Source organism: Gorilla gorilla, chromosome 15, assembly GCF_029281585.2.
Source record: "Gorilla gorilla gorilla isolate KB3781 chromosome 15, NHGRI_mGorGor1-v2.1_pri, whole genome shotgun sequence".
NCBI classification, from domain to species: domain Eukaryota; kingdom Metazoa; phylum Chordata; class Mammalia; order Primates; family Hominidae; genus Gorilla; species Gorilla gorilla.
The window spans coordinates 87,936,444-87,957,322 of record NC_073239.2 but is presented as its reverse complement, the minus strand read 5'-3'; the positions used below and the strand labels follow the sequence as shown (position 1 = coordinate 87,957,322).

The 20,879-nt window shown below is 37.5% G+C and overlaps 1 protein-coding gene across 10 annotated transcripts in view; it reads right to left on the bottom strand.

Annotated features, from left to right (window-relative positions):
* PCNX1 (pecanex 1) overlaps nt 1–20,879 on the bottom strand; it is a 207,376-nt gene that overhangs the window by 38,477 nt on the left and 148,020 nt on the right. For all 10 annotated transcript variants that reach the window (XM_031001771.3, XM_031001775.3, XM_063697936.1 and 7 more), the window contains 3 exons: nt 19,350–19,565; nt 3,081–3,334; nt 466–696 (listed from right to left, as the gene is read on the bottom strand). In XM_031001771.3, the coding sequence (XP_030857631.1) occupies nt 466–696; nt 3,081–3,334; nt 19,350–19,565 (701 nt within the window). The remainder of the gene's footprint in view (nt 1–465; nt 697–3,080; nt 3,335–19,349; nt 19,566–20,879) is intronic.

Sequence of the window (20,879 nt, the reverse complement as noted above, 5' to 3'; positions counted from 1 at the left end):
ACATTTCATGTGTTTCACAGCCACATGTGGCAGTGACAGTATATTTCCAACACTGCAGAAAGTCCATTAGCCAGCACTGGTCTAGACTTTGTATTTGGGACAAAGACATTTAATAATCCTTAAGTGTGGCAGACAGAGGTAGAATTTCTTAAGGACTAGATTTTGGAGGGTAATGCATGGAATGTGAATGTATGTGCATGCCTGTACATGCCCAGGATGAAGGAGGTGCTACCTGGACAGTGAGACTGGGACACTGCAAATGAAAGAAAGAAGGAGGCCACTTCATTTAACCTGTTTTGGCAGAGCTGGTTTGGCCCAACCATAATGAACCAGTTAGGTTATCTTAACCGGAAGATGAGAGAGAGGAAGGTCTTGAAAAACTGACCTCATAAGAACTAACAGGGACATTCTTTGCATCTTTGGAAAAACCTGGATTCAAAGAGTTGTAAATGAAATAAACTCTACCTTTGCTCTTCGGGAAGAGCAGTACTCTATCCAGTTGAGGTAAATCACACAGAAACTCTCCCTAGATATGCCTGCCAGTCGGTGGTCATAGTCTTCATCAATGTTTGGATTAAAGGTCGGGTCCACATCGACATAATTGCGATCAGCACACAGACGAAGTCCTTCCTGCATTGTCTCATTAGCTAGCCACTCCTCTAGCTTAGACGAGGTCGTAACATAATAAATGATACCCTAACATGAACAAGACAAAAAAAAAGAATTCAGATTAAATTACAATTTCAATTAACTCAGATTACTCAATGAAATAAATTCCAATTATTTATAATGATAAATAGTAAAACACTTTTTAGTCTGACTAAAAAGTATTTTATTCCCCCTCAATATTCTACATATATATTTTAAGAATACTATAATAATATACCTCAGGCCTTACTGGATGAAAAAACATCTAATACTTTAAAATCACAACCATAAATTCAACAAAGCAACTTCAAAACAATTCTATTAATTTTATTTTATTATTTATTTATTTAGAGACAGAGTCTTACTCTGTCGCCCATGCTAGAGTGCGATGGCATAATCTCGGCTCACTGCAACCTCTATCTCCTGGGTTCAAGCAACTCTCATGCCTCAGCTGGGACTACAGGCGCCCGCCACCACACCCAGATAAATTTTTGTATTTTTAGTAGAGATGGGTTTTCACCATGTTGGCCAGGTTGGTCTTGAACTCCTGACCTCAAGTGGTCCATCCGCCTCGGCCTCCCAAAGTGCTGGGATTACAGGTATCAGCCACTGCGCCTGGACCTAATCTATGGATTTTACAGATTTTGAACTTAGGTTATTTCAAAAGAGGTAAAAAAACCTTACTGTGCTTCATTTATTTTGAATAATTTCTCATAGAGAGTTATTAAGGCCATCTGGTGGTCCTAGGCCAAGTTATAGAGATATATATTTAGAACTAGAGATAGAAAATGCCACACGCACATACAAGTAAAAAATATTGTGAAATCAATCTCTAGCTTCCTGAGGTTAGGATAAGCCAAACATAAAATGGAAGGCTCAATGTTCATCCCAACCAGCAAATAAGGTCATGAGGAGAGGTAACAACATAAGATATGAAAATTTCAGGCTGGGGATGGCGGCTCATGCCTATAACCCCAGCACTTTGGGAGGCCAATGTGGGAGAACTGCTTGAGCCCAGAGTTTGAGAGCCTGGGCAACACAGTGAAACCTCATCTCTACAAAAAAATAAAAAATTAGCTGGGTGTGGTGGCATGCACCTGTAATCCCAGTTACTCAGGAGGTTAAGGTGGGTGTATTGCTTGAGCCCTGGAGGTCAAGGCTGCAGTGAGCTACGATCATGCCACTGTACTCCAGCCTGGGCAACAGAATGAAACCCTGTCTCAAAAAAAAAAAAAAAAAGAGAAGAAAACAAAAAACGATGTGAAAAATTCAGATGTTGGTTATTAAAGCTTAGCACACATTTCCTTCTTAAAAATACTGGCTTCACCTGGAAGCCCCTAAGTGACAACCATACTGTATTTCTGTAAACTCTTTAGCAAAAATAAGAATATCTTGTGCAGTAAAGGATTAACCTTGCCCAATGAGGGGTTTGGCCTTTACCCTTGGGTTCTAGGGGGTAACCTCTAAGCCTTGGGATGCCCTTCCCGTTAAAGAGTCTTTGTTCAGCTGGGGACCTAGAGCCACACAGTATCAGCATGACCTCTGGACATCCTGGAGACTTACGTTGGCCATGTGGATGGTCAACCATGCCTACGTGACAGGACACCAAGCTCGAGCAAGCTTCCTTGGTGGACAACAGCCCGTTGAGTACAGCCATGCTTCACTGCTGGGAAAAACAGGCATCTGCACAACTCTACTGTGAGAGGACAACTGGAAACTCCTTGATTCGGTGTCTCTGGACAATATCCTATGTACCTCTTCCTTTGGCTGATTTTAATCTGTGTCCTTCTACTGTAGTAACATGAGTGTAATGTGGGTATGACAACTTTGCTGAGTTCCGTGGGTGTTTCTAGCAACTTACCCTATGAGTGGTCTTGGGGACCCCAAAATTACAGCTGATGTCAGAAGTGAGGGTGGTCTTGGGGACCTCTTGAATTTTGCAATACTTTTATTCAGTTTGTTGAATGAAAGCAGTGCAAAGCAGTGGTCAAGAGCAAGGGCTCAAGAGTCAGACAAGCCTGGCTTTTAAGCCCCAAACTCTACTTGTTAGAGGATCTTGGACAAGTTAACTTCTGATCCTTAAGTTGTTTATTTATAAAATAGGGAAATACTTCTTTACAGTATTAAGTAAGATACACGTGTGTATGCATATTTGTGTGTACATATTCCTTAGCACAAGCTAAAACACAAGCTACAAATGTCTAGCTATTATTATTAATGAATGAATAGAATGAATTCCAGTAAACAAAGAGAAAGCAAGACATTAGTAGGTTTATTTTTATGGAGTATTCTGGATCCTAGAGAATTTAAATAAGTACTTGGAAGCAAAGCATACGTTAAAAAAAAGTATATACATATATATATACTTATATATGTCATTCCCAAGAAGAAACTCTGATTATCTGAAGATCTAAGTAGGCACATACTCCTACCTTGACATAGTAAGTGGTGAGTACTTTCCGAAGATCAAAGACTTGAAGCATAGAAGCAGCACTATTATCAGTGATGCTATAACCCTCCAGAATATACTTTGTGACTATCACTTCCCAAGCTAGCCATCGCTGGCTAAATGCAGCATTAAATGAAAGCATGTGAGGAATATGGCCAGGTTCACAACAGCAAAATCCTTCATCTTCCTCTACACCTTCAGTAATGGCCTCCACTTCCCGTTGTTGACAGTAGGTACCTTAGAGAGAGAGAGAGAGAGAGAGACCTTTACAAAGGGGAAAAACCAGAAAGTGGGAAAAATGAATGCAAGGACACATAAGATTTAGAAAAAAAATACATATTTTATTGCAACTGAAAGTATGTGATGGATTTGCCTTAGAATATTAATTAACGAATTGTAGCAAACTCCAGAAATCACGCATATTCTATATTCATATCCTGCAAAAACACAATGTGCATTAGCATTAGCACACTACGCTTTTTTTGTTTGTTTGTTTTGAGACAGAGTCTCCCTCTGTAGCCCAGGCTGGAGTGCAGTGGCGTGATCTCAGCCTACAGCAACCTCTGCCTCCTGGGTCCCGGTTCAAGTAATTTCCTGCCTTAGCCTCCAGAGGAGCTGGTATTACAGGCATGCGCCACCAGGCCCAGCTAATTTCTGTATTTTTAGTAGAGACGGGGTTTCACCATGTTGGTCTTGAACTCCAGACCTTGCGATCTGCCTGCCTCAGGCTTCCAAAGTGCTGAGATTACAGGCATGAGCCACCGCACTCACACTACGGGTCTGATAATTCGTGTGGTAAAGTAACTTTAATTTTGACTTACTGATTTCTAAATGTTTCAAATGGGTTTACAATTGTGTTTGTATCAAATGAAGGACCAAAGAGTAAAGGCACATCTCCTGAAGGTCTGAGTTAATTTTAAAAATACAAAAACCAGTGGAATGTTATTGAAGTAAAAATACAAAAACAGATTAAATATAGAATGAGACCCATAGCAATCTAGTGCCAGCAAAATACCATCTGTTACACTAATGTTAATTTTTATTTTGTTCTGTGGTCTTGTTTCAACTCAATTTGTAAATTCCTTATATTATGTAAAGACTATAAAGTAATGATACTTAACTGTACAGAAATCAGGCTGCACAATAATTTTTTTTTCTTTAAAAGTAATATTAATACATACACCATCCATGTCTGAAAACCACTGCTTTGAGAGAAACTGATACCATGACACCTAGTCCCAGCTGACGGTGGTGGTGGTACAATGAAAGATAAGGCTAAAAAGGTTTTTATAGCCAAGCTAAGGAGCTGTGCTGTTTAGCACAGCTACAGAGTGCTCTTTAGCACTCTATAGCCCTCAATAATTCCATTAATTCAGAGTGCTGTTTAGTACTCTACAGCCCTCAATAATTCCATTATTTCATTTTCTTGTTTAATAACTGTCACCAACACTTCCATAATAATGTTACATAGTGTTGACAAGAAAAACCCTTGACTTGAACCTGACACTGATAGGAATACATGCTGTGGGTGACCATTTTATATGATACTCCCTAAAAATATACAGGCATACCTTGTTTTATTGTACTTTGCTTTACTGCTCTTTGAAGGCACTGTGATATCTACAAATTGAAGGTTTTTGACAACCTTGTGTCAAGCAAATCTATTGGTACCATTTTTCCAACAGCATGTGCTCACTTCCTGTCTCTGGATCACATTTTGGTAATTCTCTCAATATTTCAAACATTTTATTACTGTTGTATCTATAGTGGTGATTTGTGATCAGTGATCTTTAATGTTAGTGTTCTAAGTACTTTGGAGTACCACAATTTATGCCCATATAAGATGGCAAACTTAAATTGACAAATGGTTTAAGAACTCTGACTGCTCCACTGACCAGCCATTCCCCCACCTCTCCCTCTTTTCAGGCCTTCCCATTCCCTAAGACATAGCAATATTGAAATTTGGGCAATTTATAACACTACAATGGCCTCTAAGTATTTAAGTAAAGAATCAGTTGCATGTCTCACTTCAAATCAAATGCTAGAAATAAGGAAGCTTAGTGAGGAAGGCATGTCAAAAGCCAAATGCATTAGTCCATTCTCGTGTTGCTGTAAAGAACTACCTGAGACAGGGTAATTTGTAATGAAAAGAGGTTTAACTGGCTCACAGTTCTGCAGACTGTACAGGAAGTGTGGCTGGGTAGGCCTCAGGAAACATAATCACGGTGTAAGGTGAAGGGGAAGCAAGCACATTTTACATGCTGGAGCAGAAGGAATAGGGTTAAGGGGGAGGCGCTATACACTTTTAAACAACCAGATCACATGAGGACTCACTATCATGAGAAAGCAAGGGGAAAATCTACCCCCATGATCTAATCACGCCCCACCAAACCCCTCCTCCAACACTGGGTATTACAATTCAACATAGATTTGGGCAGAGACACAAATCCAAACCATATCACCAGGATGGGCCAAAAGTTAGGCCTCATGCACCAAATAGCCAAGTTGTGAATGCAAAGGAAACATTCTTGAAGAAAATTAAAAGTGCTACTCCAGTGAACAAACAAAAGATAAGAAAGCAAAAAAGCCTTATTGCTGATATGGAGAATGTTTGAGTGGTCTGGAGAGAAGATCAAACCAACTATAACACTCCCTTAAGCCAAAGCCTGATCCAGAGCAAAGCTCTAACTCTCTACAATTCTTTGAAGGCTGAGAAGCAAGCAAGCTGCAGAAGAAAAGTTGGAAGCTAGTAGAGATTGCGTCATGAGGTTTAAGGAAAGAAGCGGCCTTCATAACATAAAACTGCAAGGTGAAGCTGCAAGTGCTGACGTTAAAGCTGCAGCAAATTATCCAGAAGATCTAGCTAAGATCATTGATGAAGGTGGCTACACTACAACAACAGATTTTCAAAATAGACCAAACATCCTTACACGGAAAGAAGATGCCATCTAGGACTTTCACAGCTAGAGAGGAGTCAATGCCTGGCTTCAAATCTTCAAAGGACAGGCTGACTCTCTTTGATAGGGTCTAATGCAGCTGCTAAGTTTAAGTTGAAATGCTCATTTACCATTCCAAAAATGCTAGAACCTTTAAGAATTATGCTAAATTTCCTCTAACTGTGCACTATAAATGGAATAACAAAGACTGGATGACAGCACATCTGTTTATAGCATGGTTTACTGGATATTTTAAGCCTACTATTCAGACCTTCTGCTCCGAAAAAAGGATTCCTTTCCAAATATTACTACTCATTGACAATGCACCTGATCACCCAAGAACTCTGATGGAAATGTACAAGACGTTAGTGTTGCCTGCTAACACAACATCCGTTCTGCAGTCTGTATATCAAGAAATAACTGCAACTGTCAAGTCTTATTACTTAAGAAATAAATTTTGTAAGGCTATAGCTGCCACAGAGGGATTCCTCTGATGACTCTGGGCAAAGTAAACTGACAACTTCCTGGAAAGGATTCACCCTTTTAGATGCCAGTAAGGACATTCATGATTGATGGGAGGAGGTCAAAATGTCAACACTAATAGGAATTTGAAATAAGTTGATTCATGGATGACTTTGTGGGGTTTCAAGACTTCAGTGGTGGAAGTAATTGCAGATATGGCAGGAATAGCAAGAGAAGCAGAATTAGAAGTGAAATCTGAAGGATGTGGCAGAATTGCTATAATATCCTGATAAAACGTAAAGAGCTGATGCGTTGTTTCTTATGGTTGAGAAGAAAGCAGTTTCTTGAGAAGAAATTGACTCCTAAGTGAAGATGTTGTGAGCCTTGGTTAAAATGACAACAAAGGATTTATAATACTACGTAAACTTGATTAATAAAGCAATAGCAAAAAGTTTGAGAGCACTGACTCCAATTTTGAAAGAAATCATACTATGGGTAAATGCTATTAAACAGCATCGCATACTACAGAGGAATCCTTCATCAAACAGAGTCAATAAATGTAGCAAACTTCATTGTTGTCTGATTTTAAGATCTTGCCAAAGCTGCCCCAACCTTCGGCAATCACCAACCTGACCAGTTAGCAGCCATCAACATAGGGGCAAGACCCTCCATCAGCAAAAAGATTACAACTCACTGAAGGCTCAGATCATCCTTAGCATTCATTAGCAGTAAATTTTTAAAATTAAGATACGTATTACATTCTTTCTTTAGCCATAATGCTATTGCACATTTAATACACTACCATATAATGTAAACATAACTTTTATATGCAGTGGAAAACCAAGCAATTTGTGTGACTTGCTTTACTGTGATACTTACTTTACTGCAGTGGTCTGAACCCAACATGCAATATCTCCAAGGTATGCCAGTAATACATACACATGTTTTTCAACATAATAAGAACATATGCAATATTATAAAGTGTCTTTTAAACCAATAATAGAAATGAAATTTAATCAAACGTCTTCTGACATCTTTTGAGAGGATCATGTTTTACTACAGTGACCTTTTAAAATAGAATTCTATTAATTTGCTAATATTTAAATTGACTTTAAAAATGAAAAATGGTTCAATTTTTTTAGAGATACTGATATGGTTTGGCTGTGTCCCCACCCAAATCTGATCTTGAATTGTAGCTCCCATAATTCCATAATTGTGAGAGGGACCTAGTGGGAGATAGCTGAATCATGGGGGCAGTTCCCACATACTGTTCTCGTGGTAGTAAGTAAGTCTCAAGAGATCTGATGGTTTTATAAGGTGTTTCCCCTTTTGCTTGGCTCTTATTCTGTCTTGCCTGCTGCCATGTAAGATATGCCTTTCACCTTCTGCCATGACTGGGAGGCCTCCCCAGCCACATGGAACTGTAAGTCCATTAAATCTCTTTTTCTTTACAAATTACCTAGTCTCGAGTAAGTGTTTATCAGCAGTGTGAGAACAGACTAATATAGGCACTTATAAAAAAGGACTGCTAGTTTCTGCTTACTTTGCAATTGCAGGATTTTTGCATCTCTAGGCACAAGCAAAATTAAACTATACTTATTTTTTATGTGAACTTATATACATGTATACAAAATGTATATATCCATATATGTATGTATGTGTATAAGTATACATAATATATAATGTATATAAAATATATAAATGTTATTTATATATTATATATACATACATATATGCATATATGTATATGTTCACATAAAAAACAACTATAATTTTGTTTGTGACTATACATGCAACAATATATGTATACATATTTTTATACACACACACACACACACACACACACACACACACACGTACATACAAACCTAAAAAGCCTACCAACCAAAGAGTCCAGGACTGGATGGATTCACACAGTATATGTATGTATACATATATACACATATATATGTGTGAGTGTGTATACATATACGCATATATGTATACACACGTGCATACATATACATACATATATACACATACAAATACATACATACATATATACGTATACATAAATATACATACATATATACATGTATGTACACATATACATATATATGTATACATGTATGTATACATATATATGTATACATGTATGTATACATATATATGTATACATGTATGTATACATATATATGTATACATGTATGTATACATATATATGTATACATGTATGTATACATATATATACACATATATATTTTTTTTGAGATGGAGTCTCGCTCTGTCACCCAAGCTGGAGTGCAGTGGCACAATCTTTGCTCACAGCACCCTCCACCTCCTGGGTTCAAGCGATTCTCCTGCCTCAGCCTCCTGAGTAGTTGGGATTACAGGTGCCCACCACCATGCCTGGCTAATTTTTTTTTGTATTTTTAGTAGAGACGGGGTTTCACCATGTTGGTCAGGCTGGTCTCGAACTCCAAACCTCAGATGATCCACCCGCCTAGGCCTCCCAAAGTGTTGGGTTTACAGGTGTGAGCCACTGTGCCCAACCCACTTAGTCACATTTTGATATCAGTATTACATTAGTTTTTTAAAAGCTTGGAGAAATTTAGCTTTTTTCTCCATGTGCTACAACTAATTAGAAATTTCTAGAAGAAACTTCCAAAGCCTTTTTTTTTTAATTGTGAAACTGAACAACCAGCTCCTGAATGACTACTATAATGACTACTGGATATATATAACGAAATGAAGGCAGAAATATATAAGTGCTTTGAAACCAATAAGAACAAAGACACAACGTACCAGAATCTCTAGGACACAGCTAAAGCAGTGTTTAGAGAGAAATTTATAGCACTAAGTGCCTACAAGAGAGAGCAGAGAAGATCTAAAATCAACACCCTAACATCACAATTAAAAGAACTAGAGAAGCAAGAGCAAACAAATTCAAAAGGTAGCAGAAGACAAGAAATAACTAAGATCAGAGCAGAACTGAAGGAGACAGAGACACAAAAAACCCTTCAAAAAAATCAATGAAGCTAGGAGCTGGTTTTTTGAAAAGATCAACAAAATAGAACAATAGTCAGACAAATGAAGAAAAGAGAGCAGAATCAAATGGACACAAAAAATGATAAAGGAGATATCACCACCGATCCCACAGAAATACAAAGTACCATCAGAGAATACTATAAACACCCCTATGCAAATAAACTAGAAAGTCTAGGAAAAAATAGAGAAATTTCTGGACACATACACCCTCCCACATATAAACCAGGAAGAAGTTGAACCCCTGAATAGACCAATAACAAGTTCTGAAATTGAGGCAGTAATTAATAGCCTACCAACCAAAAAGAGTCCAGGACTGGACAGATTCACAGCCGAATTCTACCAGAGGTATAAAGAGGAGTTGGTACCATTCCTTCTGAAACTATTCCAAACAATAAAAAAAGAGGGACTCCTCACTAACTCATTTTATGAGGCCAGCATCATCCTGATACCAAAACCTGGCAGAGACATTAAAAAAAAAAAGAAAATTTCAGGCCAATATACCTGATGAACATCAATGAGAAAATCCTCAATAAGATACTGGCAGACAGAATCCAGCAGCACATCAAAAAGCTTATCCACCATAATCAAGTTGGCTTCATCCCTGGGATGCAAGGCAGGTTCAACATACGCAAATCAATAAACGTAATCCATCACATAAACAGAACCAATGACAAAAACTATATGATTATCTCAATAGATGCAGAAAAGGCCTTCAATAAAATTCAACAGCCCTTCATGCTAAAAAAACTCTCCATAAACTAGGGACTGATGGAATCTATCTCAAAATAATAAGAGCTATTTATGACAAACCCACAGCTAATATCATACTGAATGAGCAAAAACTGGAAGCATTCCCTTTGAAAACCGGCACAAGACAAGGATGCCCTCTCTCACCACTCCTACTCAACACAGTATTGGAAGTTCTAGACAGGGCAATCAGCCAAGAGAAAGAAATAAAGGGTATTTACATAGGAAGAGAGGAAGTCAAATTGTCTCTGTTTCCAGATGACATGACTGTATATTTAGAAAACCCCACTGTCTCAGCCCAAAATCTCCTTAAGCTGATAAGCAACTTCAGCAAAGTCTCAGGATACAGATCAATGTGCAAAAATCACAAGCATTCCTATATACCAATAACAAACAGAGAGTCAAATCATAAGTGACTCCCATTCACAACTGCTACAAAGAGAATAAAATACCTAGGAATACAACTTACAAGGGATGTGAAGGACCTCTTCAAGGAGAACTACAAACCACTGCTCAAGGAAATAAGACAGGACATAAACAAATGGAAAAACATTCCATGCTCATGGATAGGAAGAATCAATATTGTGAAAATGGCCATACTGCCCAAAGTAATTTATAGATTCAATGCTATCCCCATCAAGCTACCACGGACTTTCTTCACAGAATTAGGAAAAACTACTTTAAATTTCATATGGAACCAAAAAAGAGCCCACATAGCCAAGACGATCCTAAGCAAAAAGAACAAAGCTGGAGGCATCATGCTACCTAACTTCAAACTATACTACAAGGCTACAGTAATCAAAACAGCATGGTACTTGTACCAAAACAGATATATAGATCAATGGAACAGAACAGAGGCCTCAGAAATAACGCCACCCATCTGCGACCATCTGATCTTTGACAAACCTGACAAAAACAAGCAATGGGGAAAGGACTCCCTATTTAATAAATGGTGTTGGGAAAACTGGCTAGCCATATGCAGAAAACTGAAACTGGACCCCTTCCTTACGCCTTATACAAAAATTAACTCAAGATGGATTAAAGATGTAAACCTAAGACCTAAAACCATAAAAACTCTAGAAGAAAAGCTAGACAATACCATTCAGGACATAGGCATGGGCAGACTTCACAACTAAAACACCAAAAGCAATGGCAACAAAAGCCAAAATAGACAAATGGGATCTAAACTAAAGAGCTTCTGTAAAGCAAAAGAAACTATCATTAGAGTGAGCAGGCAACCTACAGAATGAGACAAAATTTTTGCAATCTATCCATCTGACAAAGGGTTAATATCCAGACTCTACAAATAACTTAAACAAATCTACAAGAAAAAAACAAACAACCCCATCAAAAAATGGGCAAAGGATATGAACAGACACTTCTCAAAAGAAGACATTTATGTGGTCAAAAAACATATGAAGAAAAGCTCATCATCAGTGGTCATTAGAGAAATGCAAATCAAAACCACAATGAGATACCATCCCAAGCCAGTTAGAACGGTGATCATTAAAAAATCAGGAAACAACAGATGCTGGAGAGGATGTGAAGAAATCGGAACGCTTTTACACTGTTGGTGGGAGTGTAAATTAGTTCAACCATTGTGGAAGACAACGTGGCGATTCCTCAAGAATCTAGAACTAGAAAAACCATTTGACCCAGCAATCCCATTAACGGGTATATACGCAAAGGATTATAAGTCATTCTACTATAAAGACACATGCACATGTATGTTTATTGTGGCACTGTTAACAACAGCAAAGACTTGGAGCCAACACAAATGCCCATCAATGATAGACTGGATAAAGAAAATGTGGCATATATACACCATTGGAATACTACGCATCCATAAAAAAGGATGAGTTCATGGCCTTTGCAGGGACATGGATGGAACTGGAAACCATCATTCTCAGCAAACTAACAGAAGAACAGAAAACCAAACACCACATGTTCTCACTCATAAGTGGGAGCTGAACAGTGAGAACACATGGACACAGGGAGGGGAACATCACATACCCAGGCCTGTCAGGGGATGGGGGCCAGGGGAGGGATAGCATTAGGAGAAATACCTAATGTAGATCACTAGTTAACGGGTGCAGCAAGCCTCCATGGCATGTGTATACCTATGTAACAAACCTGCATGTTTTGCACATGTACCCCAGAACTTAAAGTATATTAAAAGAAAATTGTAACATGAAGTTGAGACTATTTCTTAGTTTTATGTGTTAGTACTTCATTTTTCTTTCTTTCCAGGAAGTTTATCAAAGATTTTTAAATGAGGAAATAACACAAGAGCTGTATTTTGTGCAGATCACCGTTAGTGGTGGACAGAAATCATACGTGGCAAGAGGAAATGTAAAAGTTTGGACATTTACCCAACTGAGGTCCTTGTTCATAGCAGCAGAATAAGGAGAATGGGATACCTGAATTAAAGCAGAATGTTTTTACTCTACCATTCTAATCCCATGACTATTTCCACCCAATATGCCCTACTAATATATTTTGCTCAGAAAATGAAGTCAATAAGTATAGGAATATTAATAATTGAAAACAGATTTTTTTTCTGAGCAAAATGTATTACTAGGAGATATTCTATTTTCAATTATTAATATTAATTAATAGGGATTCTATGAGGAACTATTACCAATTGTTCCCTGGATTACCTAAATCTTCCAGTCACTTCATAGTGAATATTACTGATAAAACTAAATAAAACAAACAATCATGAAAATAAGGCATGTTTAACCTGAGTAAAAATGGAAAGGAATCCAGTCAGCCGAACATACTATTGATGTGTAAAGTTTGACTTGTAAAACTGTACCTGGTACAGTTTACACTTATCAGTAAAAAATTAACATGAAAGAAAGTGTAATCAGAAAATTCTGATATAGACAAAAAATGACTGATAACCCAAATTTTTCACATAAAGTTTACATGAAAAGAATCTAGAGTATCTGTAAAATAAAAATGGAAATGAGAAATATGAATGGGTTTAACTAAGAGCTATAAAAACTGATCAAGAAACTTGTTTCAATATTACTTAAAAGTAAGCATCCAGGATAGACAAATAAAATTTAAAAATAATAAATTGGCTGAATGGAGTCTGTCTCGGAAAGTAGATAAAATGCTCAGCAGATCCAAATATCTGCCTGGCAAAATAATGACACTTTTGATTAATATTTGGCAGAGGGGTAGGTGAGACAGGGGATCACACTATAAAGAAAAGGAAGTAACCAAAGATCACATCAACATGTGAGCAAGAGTATACTCATCCCTCATGAGAGCTCTGGAATGAACAGAAAGAAGAAAAGGCTATACACTTACATTATTTAATCAGTTTACGAAACTAACAAAATACTTATTATATACTAATTGCTGTGTGTGATAGGTACTGGGTACATAATGATAAATGAAGCACATGTGATTCCTGCCCTTGACAATCTGCCTATATTCTAAAACAAAGATTGATCAACTTCAGCCCAGGGCCAAATCCAAGCTTAGAATGGTTTTGATATTTTTAAGGGGTCATTTAAAAGAAAGAAAAAACAACAAAGAAGAATATGCAACAGAGAATATGTATGGCTCTCAAACCCTAAAATATTTACTGTCTGGTTCCTAACAGAATAAGTAGGCCAACCCTTTGGCTAGAGAAAAAATAAACTTTAAACAATAAACAGTCACTTGTTGCATAACTATGGGGATACATTCTGTGACATGCGATGTTAAGAAATTTCGTTGTGCAAACATCACAGAATGTACTTACACAAACCTAGATGGTACAGCCTGCTACACATTTTGGCTATATAATATAGCCTATTGCTCCTAGGTTAAACACACCTGTACAGCATGTTATAGTACTGAATAATGTCACTAACGGTAATACAATGGTAGGTATCTGTGTATCTGAACACATCTAAACACAGAAATGGTACAGTAAAAATATGGCAAAAAGATAAAAAATGGTATATCTATATAGGGCACTTGCCACAAATGGAGTTTGCAGGACTGGAAGTTGCTCTGGGTGAGTCACTGAGTCAGTAGTGAGTGAGTGTGAAGGCCTAGGGTGTTACTGTACACTACTGTAGACTTTATAAACACTATACCTTAGGCTACATGAAATTAATTAAATTATTTTCTCCAATAATAAATTTACCTAAGCTTACTGTAACTTTTTTACTTTATAAACTTTTAATTTTTAAAAACTTTCTGACTCCTTTGTAATAACGCTTAGCTTAAAACACATATTGTATAGCTGCATAAAAATATTTTTTCCTTATATCCTTATTCTGTAAGCTTTTTTAAAATTTTTTTAATTTTTAAACTTTTTTGTTAAAAAATTTTTTAAACATTTTAAAATGTTTTAAAACTTTTACAAATTTGTTTAGAAAAATTTTTAAATATTTTTAAAATTTAAATTTTTTTTACTTTTTAAGCTTTTTTGTTAAAAACTAAGACACAAACACACACATTAGCCAAGGTCTACACAGGCTCAGGGTCATCAATATCACTGGCTTCCACCTACACATCTTATCCCACTGGAAGGCCTTCAGAAGCAATGACACACATGTAGCTGCTATCTCCTATGACAACAATGACTTCCTCTGGATACCCCCTGAAGGACCTGCCTGAGGCTCTTCTTGAGGAGGTATCACTCTTTGAAAAATTATGTCCACAATAGTTTGCTTGGTTTCTTTCATTCATCATAGATTTGCTTGTTGTATGCAGATAATGCAGCAAGAACATTCCTCTCTATTAATGAAAACCTTTTGGTGTTATGGTCCATGTTTTCAAACTTTTTAAGGAGCTTGTTGAGCTCCTTAAAAAGCTTCTGCTAAACCTTCTGCTAAAACCCTTCACTGTGAATTTTCTTGGGGTTTCTTCTTTTTCTTCTCTAGCTGTTTCCCTTTCTCTCGCCTGTTCTTCAGCTATGTGTTCCTGTTCCAGTTCCAACAACCCCTCATTAGTCAGTTCCTCAGGAACCACCTCTAGGTGCTCATCAATGTCATCCTTGTCTACACCATGGTTAAAGTTGCTTGCCATCCCAACCACAGCCATGTTGATTTTTGCAATCTCTTCATCCTTGGCAAATCCTTTGAAGTCACAGATGAACCTCTTGAGTGTCTTCTTCCAGATGCCATTCATACCCATATTGGTGACATCACCCTAAGCAAGGTTCTTGATGCAGTCATAGATGTAATCCTTCCAGAATTGCATCAGTGTCTTTTCAGTTGCAGAAATAGCCTGGGTAAATGTCCTTCTCAGGTGATAGGTCTGAAAAGCTGCGATAACTTCTTGATCCATTGGTTGGATCAGAGAGGTGGGTGTTTGGAGGCAGAAATACCACTTTGATACCGGGATAAAGATCACCAATAAAAGGAGGATGTGTGGAGCATTATCAACAATAAGCACAATCTTGAATGGTATGTTATTCTCCAAACAGTACTTCTCCATTGTGCTGGCAGAGCAATTCAGGAGGGCATCTTGGAAGAAAAGCTGGGTCATTCAAGACTTCTGATTGCTCCTGCAATACACTGGCAGTGTGTGCTTCGTGATAAGCTTGAAGGCCCTGGGGTTCTCACTGGGCCAGATCACAAAGGGCTTCCATTTGTAACCTGCAATGTTTCTCCCATGCAAGACTGTTATCCTGTCATTAATAACTTGAAACCTGGCATTGACTTGGCCTCTTTATGGATGAAAGTCCTTTCCAGTATCTGTTTTCAGAATAGCAAGCTTTCATCTATACTGAAGATTTGCCCTGTGAAGTAATTTTCCTCACAATCAGCTTATCTAGAGTTCCAAAAATTCTTCAGCTGCTTTCACATCAGCATTTACAGACTCACCACTCACCAGCTTTCACATTATGCAATAAATAACAATTCTTGAATAAAATCACACAGAGCTAGCAGAAAATTCAACACTGTAGTTGTGTTCAATCTTATCTTTCAATATCGCAAACAAACTTTTTGTTTTGTCTGTGATTGTCATGACGCTGAGAGGTATAATATGCTTCTGTGTCTGGTCTTCAGTAGTTTCTCCATGTATGATTTAGGCCCTTTTCAAATTTTTGTTCATCTTTTTGTCTTCAATGAAGCAGATCCTTTAATGGCTTCTGTCACTTTGTTCTTGTTCTTCAAGATCACAGCTATGGTGGAATGGGACATAATTACCTGACAACAACCATTGCTGATTTGCCACCTTCATAGTCCTTAATCACTTTTAATTTAGCTTCCTGGTCAATCTACTCGATGTGGCCTCTTCCTGGCAACAATAGCCGTGAATTTTGCACATGTAGGGGCCATAAAACCAAATGACACAAGATCAAATCAAACACAGAGAAAACGATGCAATCAAGAGATACAGTAAATGTGAGATGTATGAGTCTGCCACTAGCATAACAAGACATACTGTTCTAAAGTAAACTTTTTTTTCTAAGTACAAGGAGTACATTCTAACCATAAAAAGTATAGCATAATATAATAAACACATAGTTGTTCATTATCATTATCTAGTACTATGTACTGTACATAATTGTATGTGCTAGATTTTTATATGACCAGTAGCATAGTTTTGTTTATACCAGCATCACCATAAACACAAGTAATGCTTTGTGATAGGACAGAATGGCTATGATGTCACTAACAGGAATTTTTCAGTTCCATTATAATCTTAAGGGACCATTGTGATATGTGCAGTCCATTGCTGCAGTCCATGACTGTGTAAGAATCTAACGATAAAAACATGGTGAAGTGAGATAATCACGTGGGATAGGTGGCTAGAGAAGGCTTCTCTGAGAAAGGGACATTCAGGCAAAGGAATTAGCCAGATGGAGGATTAGGGGAGGAAGAGAGATGGCTGGCACTTTCTGGCAAAATGAAGGGCAATAAGGAGTCCTTAGTAAAGAATTTAGCACATCTAAGAAACTGCAAGAAGGCCAGTGTGGCTACAGTGAGTGCGGACAGTGCTGTAAAGTGAGGATGGCGAAACTGGCAGAGGCCAGATCACAGAGTACCATAGGATGTGTTCAGGCATTTGAATTCTATGTTAAATGCAATGAGAAGTCACTGAAAAATTGTAAGCATGGGAATGCCATGATCAAATGTGTCTTTAAAAAAATCCCGGCTGGGTGTGGTGGCTCGCACCTACAATCTCAGCACTTTGGGAGGTCAAGGCTGGAGGGTCGCTTGAGCTCAGGAGTTCAAGACCAGCCTTGGCAAGGTGGTGAGACTCCCATCTATACAAAAGTAAAAATTAAAAAAAAATTAGCCAGGAGTGGTGGTGTGCACCTGTAGTCCCAACTACTCAGGAGGCTGAGGCAAGAGGATCCCTTGAGCCCAGGAGTTTGAGGATGTAGTGAGCTGTGATCACGCCACTGCACTCCAGCCTGGGTGACAGAGCGAGACCTCTGTCTCTTAAAAAAAAAAAATGCTAATGTCTGAGTTAAGAATTACAGGTATCCCTTGTTACCCAAATCTATAGGAGTTCAAAGAGTAAGGGTTGTTGTATTTTCAAATTTGAGTTTTGATTGGCAAATAATTAGCATTTAGATAGCAAAAGATTTATCCAAAAGTTTATCTGAATCTACTCAATACCAGAGAATGAAAATCTGGATAACTTTTCTGATTTGGAGAACTACTGATCAATATGATGGAGTGAGCAGATGGTAAGAAGAACCCCCCCCCTTTCATTTCACATATGTAGAAATGTTAGATAAAACAGCCTCCCATGCACATTTATTTTAAAAAATTAAAATTAAAAAACAAGGATGAAGTCTTCAGGTGCCAAAACTTAAAAAGGAAGCTAAAAGTCACAGCAGTAGCAGGAATGGTGGTAAGTGTATGCTAACTTTTGGATGAGCCTAGTTGGATTAGGATTGAACAGCCTGGGGTTAAGACTCTGGAAGAGATGGAGTTAAGGTCCTAGGCTCCTGATGGAGAGGCAGAAACAAATATTCATAAGACAAGAATAAGATATTTTGAAGGAAAAGAGAATATGAATGGATTATAAACAGATCACAAGTAAACATCAACATTTACTCCATTAATTTGAGTGCTGCATAGCTAAAGATTTATTTCTAGCGAACAATGTAACTTCTAGACTAGTACTTGCTCCACTAACATAGACACTACATAGCTAAGGTGCAAGCCTTCTTATGCAACACCAGGATGAAAATAAAGCTATGGGGTTATAGATCTGACTTCCTTCTCTTTCTAGTCAAACGCTTTCTTATTTCTATTCCAGACTAAAACTACTCCAAAGCACTTAGAATAGATGAAAAACTCTCTGAAAACTCAAGTCGAAATGTTTCCTAGACTGGAAAGATATTCAGTAACAGGACTTCAAGCATCCTGTGAAACCAGTTTCTACTTGTGCTTACATGTTATTCAGTTTTACAGGAATTGATAACATAAAGTTGATGTTTCTGAATGCATGATTTTCTGTAAAGAAATAACTTTATCAGTATATAAAATTGTAGAGGGCTGATGGAAAGGAGAATGGCCAGTAACTACTTAATGGGTACACCGTTTTATTTTGGAGTGGTGAAAATGCTTTGGAATGAGACAGAGGTGGTGGCTGCCCAACACTGTGAATGTACTAAACGCTCCTGTGATTTCTTTGCTCTAAATATCAATTTTATTTTATGTGAATTTCACCTCAATTAAAAAAAATTGTTGGAAGACAAAGGCATGGTGTTTATATGAACATAACTCAGTTAACTATTCTGCCTCACACAAAAATTCAGCATTCCATGCTGCTAGCCACCTAACAAATTTATGCAACTGGTCACAAAAGGGACCAGCAAGAGACCAAGCACAGAACAAAGAAATTCAACATATCTAGGAAAACAAATCAATTACACACTAATGCTACTACCTTTACATATAAAGCCATATTGCAAACATGATTCTTCTTGGAATATGGAATGTGGGGTGAAAAAAATCTAATACTTACTCTTTAACAACTTTTCTCATTCCACAATCCCAAATATCTAATTCTATGACAACTTCTGGTTTGAGATAGAAACATGTAAAACTAAGGTGCCACAGGAGTATGCTACAGAAATAAAAGGTGAATGAATGTCTTACCTCTGAATTCAAGTCCCCGCAGCTGAAAAGTGACCAGACCATTGCCTATCTCTATAAGGTGTACTAACGCATTGAGATAGTCAGAGGCAAGGATGAAACAGTCCCCTGTACTGTAGTTTCCCCACCGTCCTAGTAGCAAATCACCACAGAGGCTGTGTTGTAGGGATCTAGTTAAATGCTCATAAAAGATGGAATTCAGATTGTTGTCATCTGATCCTATAAAAAGGGATTTAAAAAAAAGTTAAATTTAACCTTAAGTCCTCTTGACAAACAAGATTGTTAAAAATATTAAAAACTTCTAGTATGGGGTTATATTTATTTGACAAGGAAAATAACATTCATACCCTTACAGTTTCTATATAAAAGTAAAACAGGAAAATGGAAAAGGTTTCTGAATTTAGATTTAGAAGTCACATAACCTCCCGGAATCTATGGTTCTCATTCACAAAATGTGAGAATTTGATTTGAAGCAATCTAATGACTTTTTGACCTCTTCAACAGTTCGTAATTATTCAATAAAATATGCTTTATAATTAAAACCATGCAAGAGAAATGAGGAAAATAAAAGAATTCAGAAGAAGAACAAAAAGACTATTTAGTAAAGGAAGTAGATAAAATAATACAAGATTTGAACAAATAAGACAATCAAAAAGAAGTTGGTTAGTCAATATTAGCCATATTGAGATGGCTAATATTAAGCAGAGATAAACTGTATATAGCAACAGAGAACCTTAAAAAAAGACATTAAGATAGGCTGGGCGTGGTGGCTCATGCCTGGAATCTCAGCACTTTGGGAGGCTGAGGTGGGCAGATCACTTCAGGCCAGGAGACTAACCTGGGCCAACATGGCGAAACCCTGTCACTACTAAAAATACAAAAATTAGCTGGGCATCATGGTGCACGCCTGTAATCCCAGCTACATGGGAGGCTGAGAAGGCAGAATTGCTTGAACTTGGGAGGTGGAGGTTGCAACGAGCCGTGACTGTGCCACTGCACTCCAGCCTGGGTGACAGAGACAGACTCTGTCTCCAAAAAAAAAAGAAAAAGAAAGAAAAACATTAAAATAAACATCGCTTAATAAATTACATGACCATCTCTAGAAGTAACTCATGCAAAGCAATAATCTGTAAATGCATGCCCCAAGCATAGTATTGGAGAATGGTAAAATATTCAGAGCTTAATAATTATTTTAAACCCAGTCTAATTGAATAAAATAATGAAAGGGAAACTCCAAATTCTAATGTCAACAAAACGGCGGTATCAATTCTATGTCAGCACAACACAAAAATGTATATACTGATTCAGGGCATGGCCATTGGTTATGCAGGATGGCATCATCAACATGAGAAATCTAGCCCTTTACAAGCACATACCAGAGCTGAAATGCTTATTTTCTCTACCAGAACATGATGATGATGGTCATTAGTATCAAATAACTAGTTCTCCTTAGTTCAATTTTATCACTGAGAATTAATCAGATTTGAGGGAATTTATAAATCAAATGGATACAAATATTCCAGTGTATTTGGG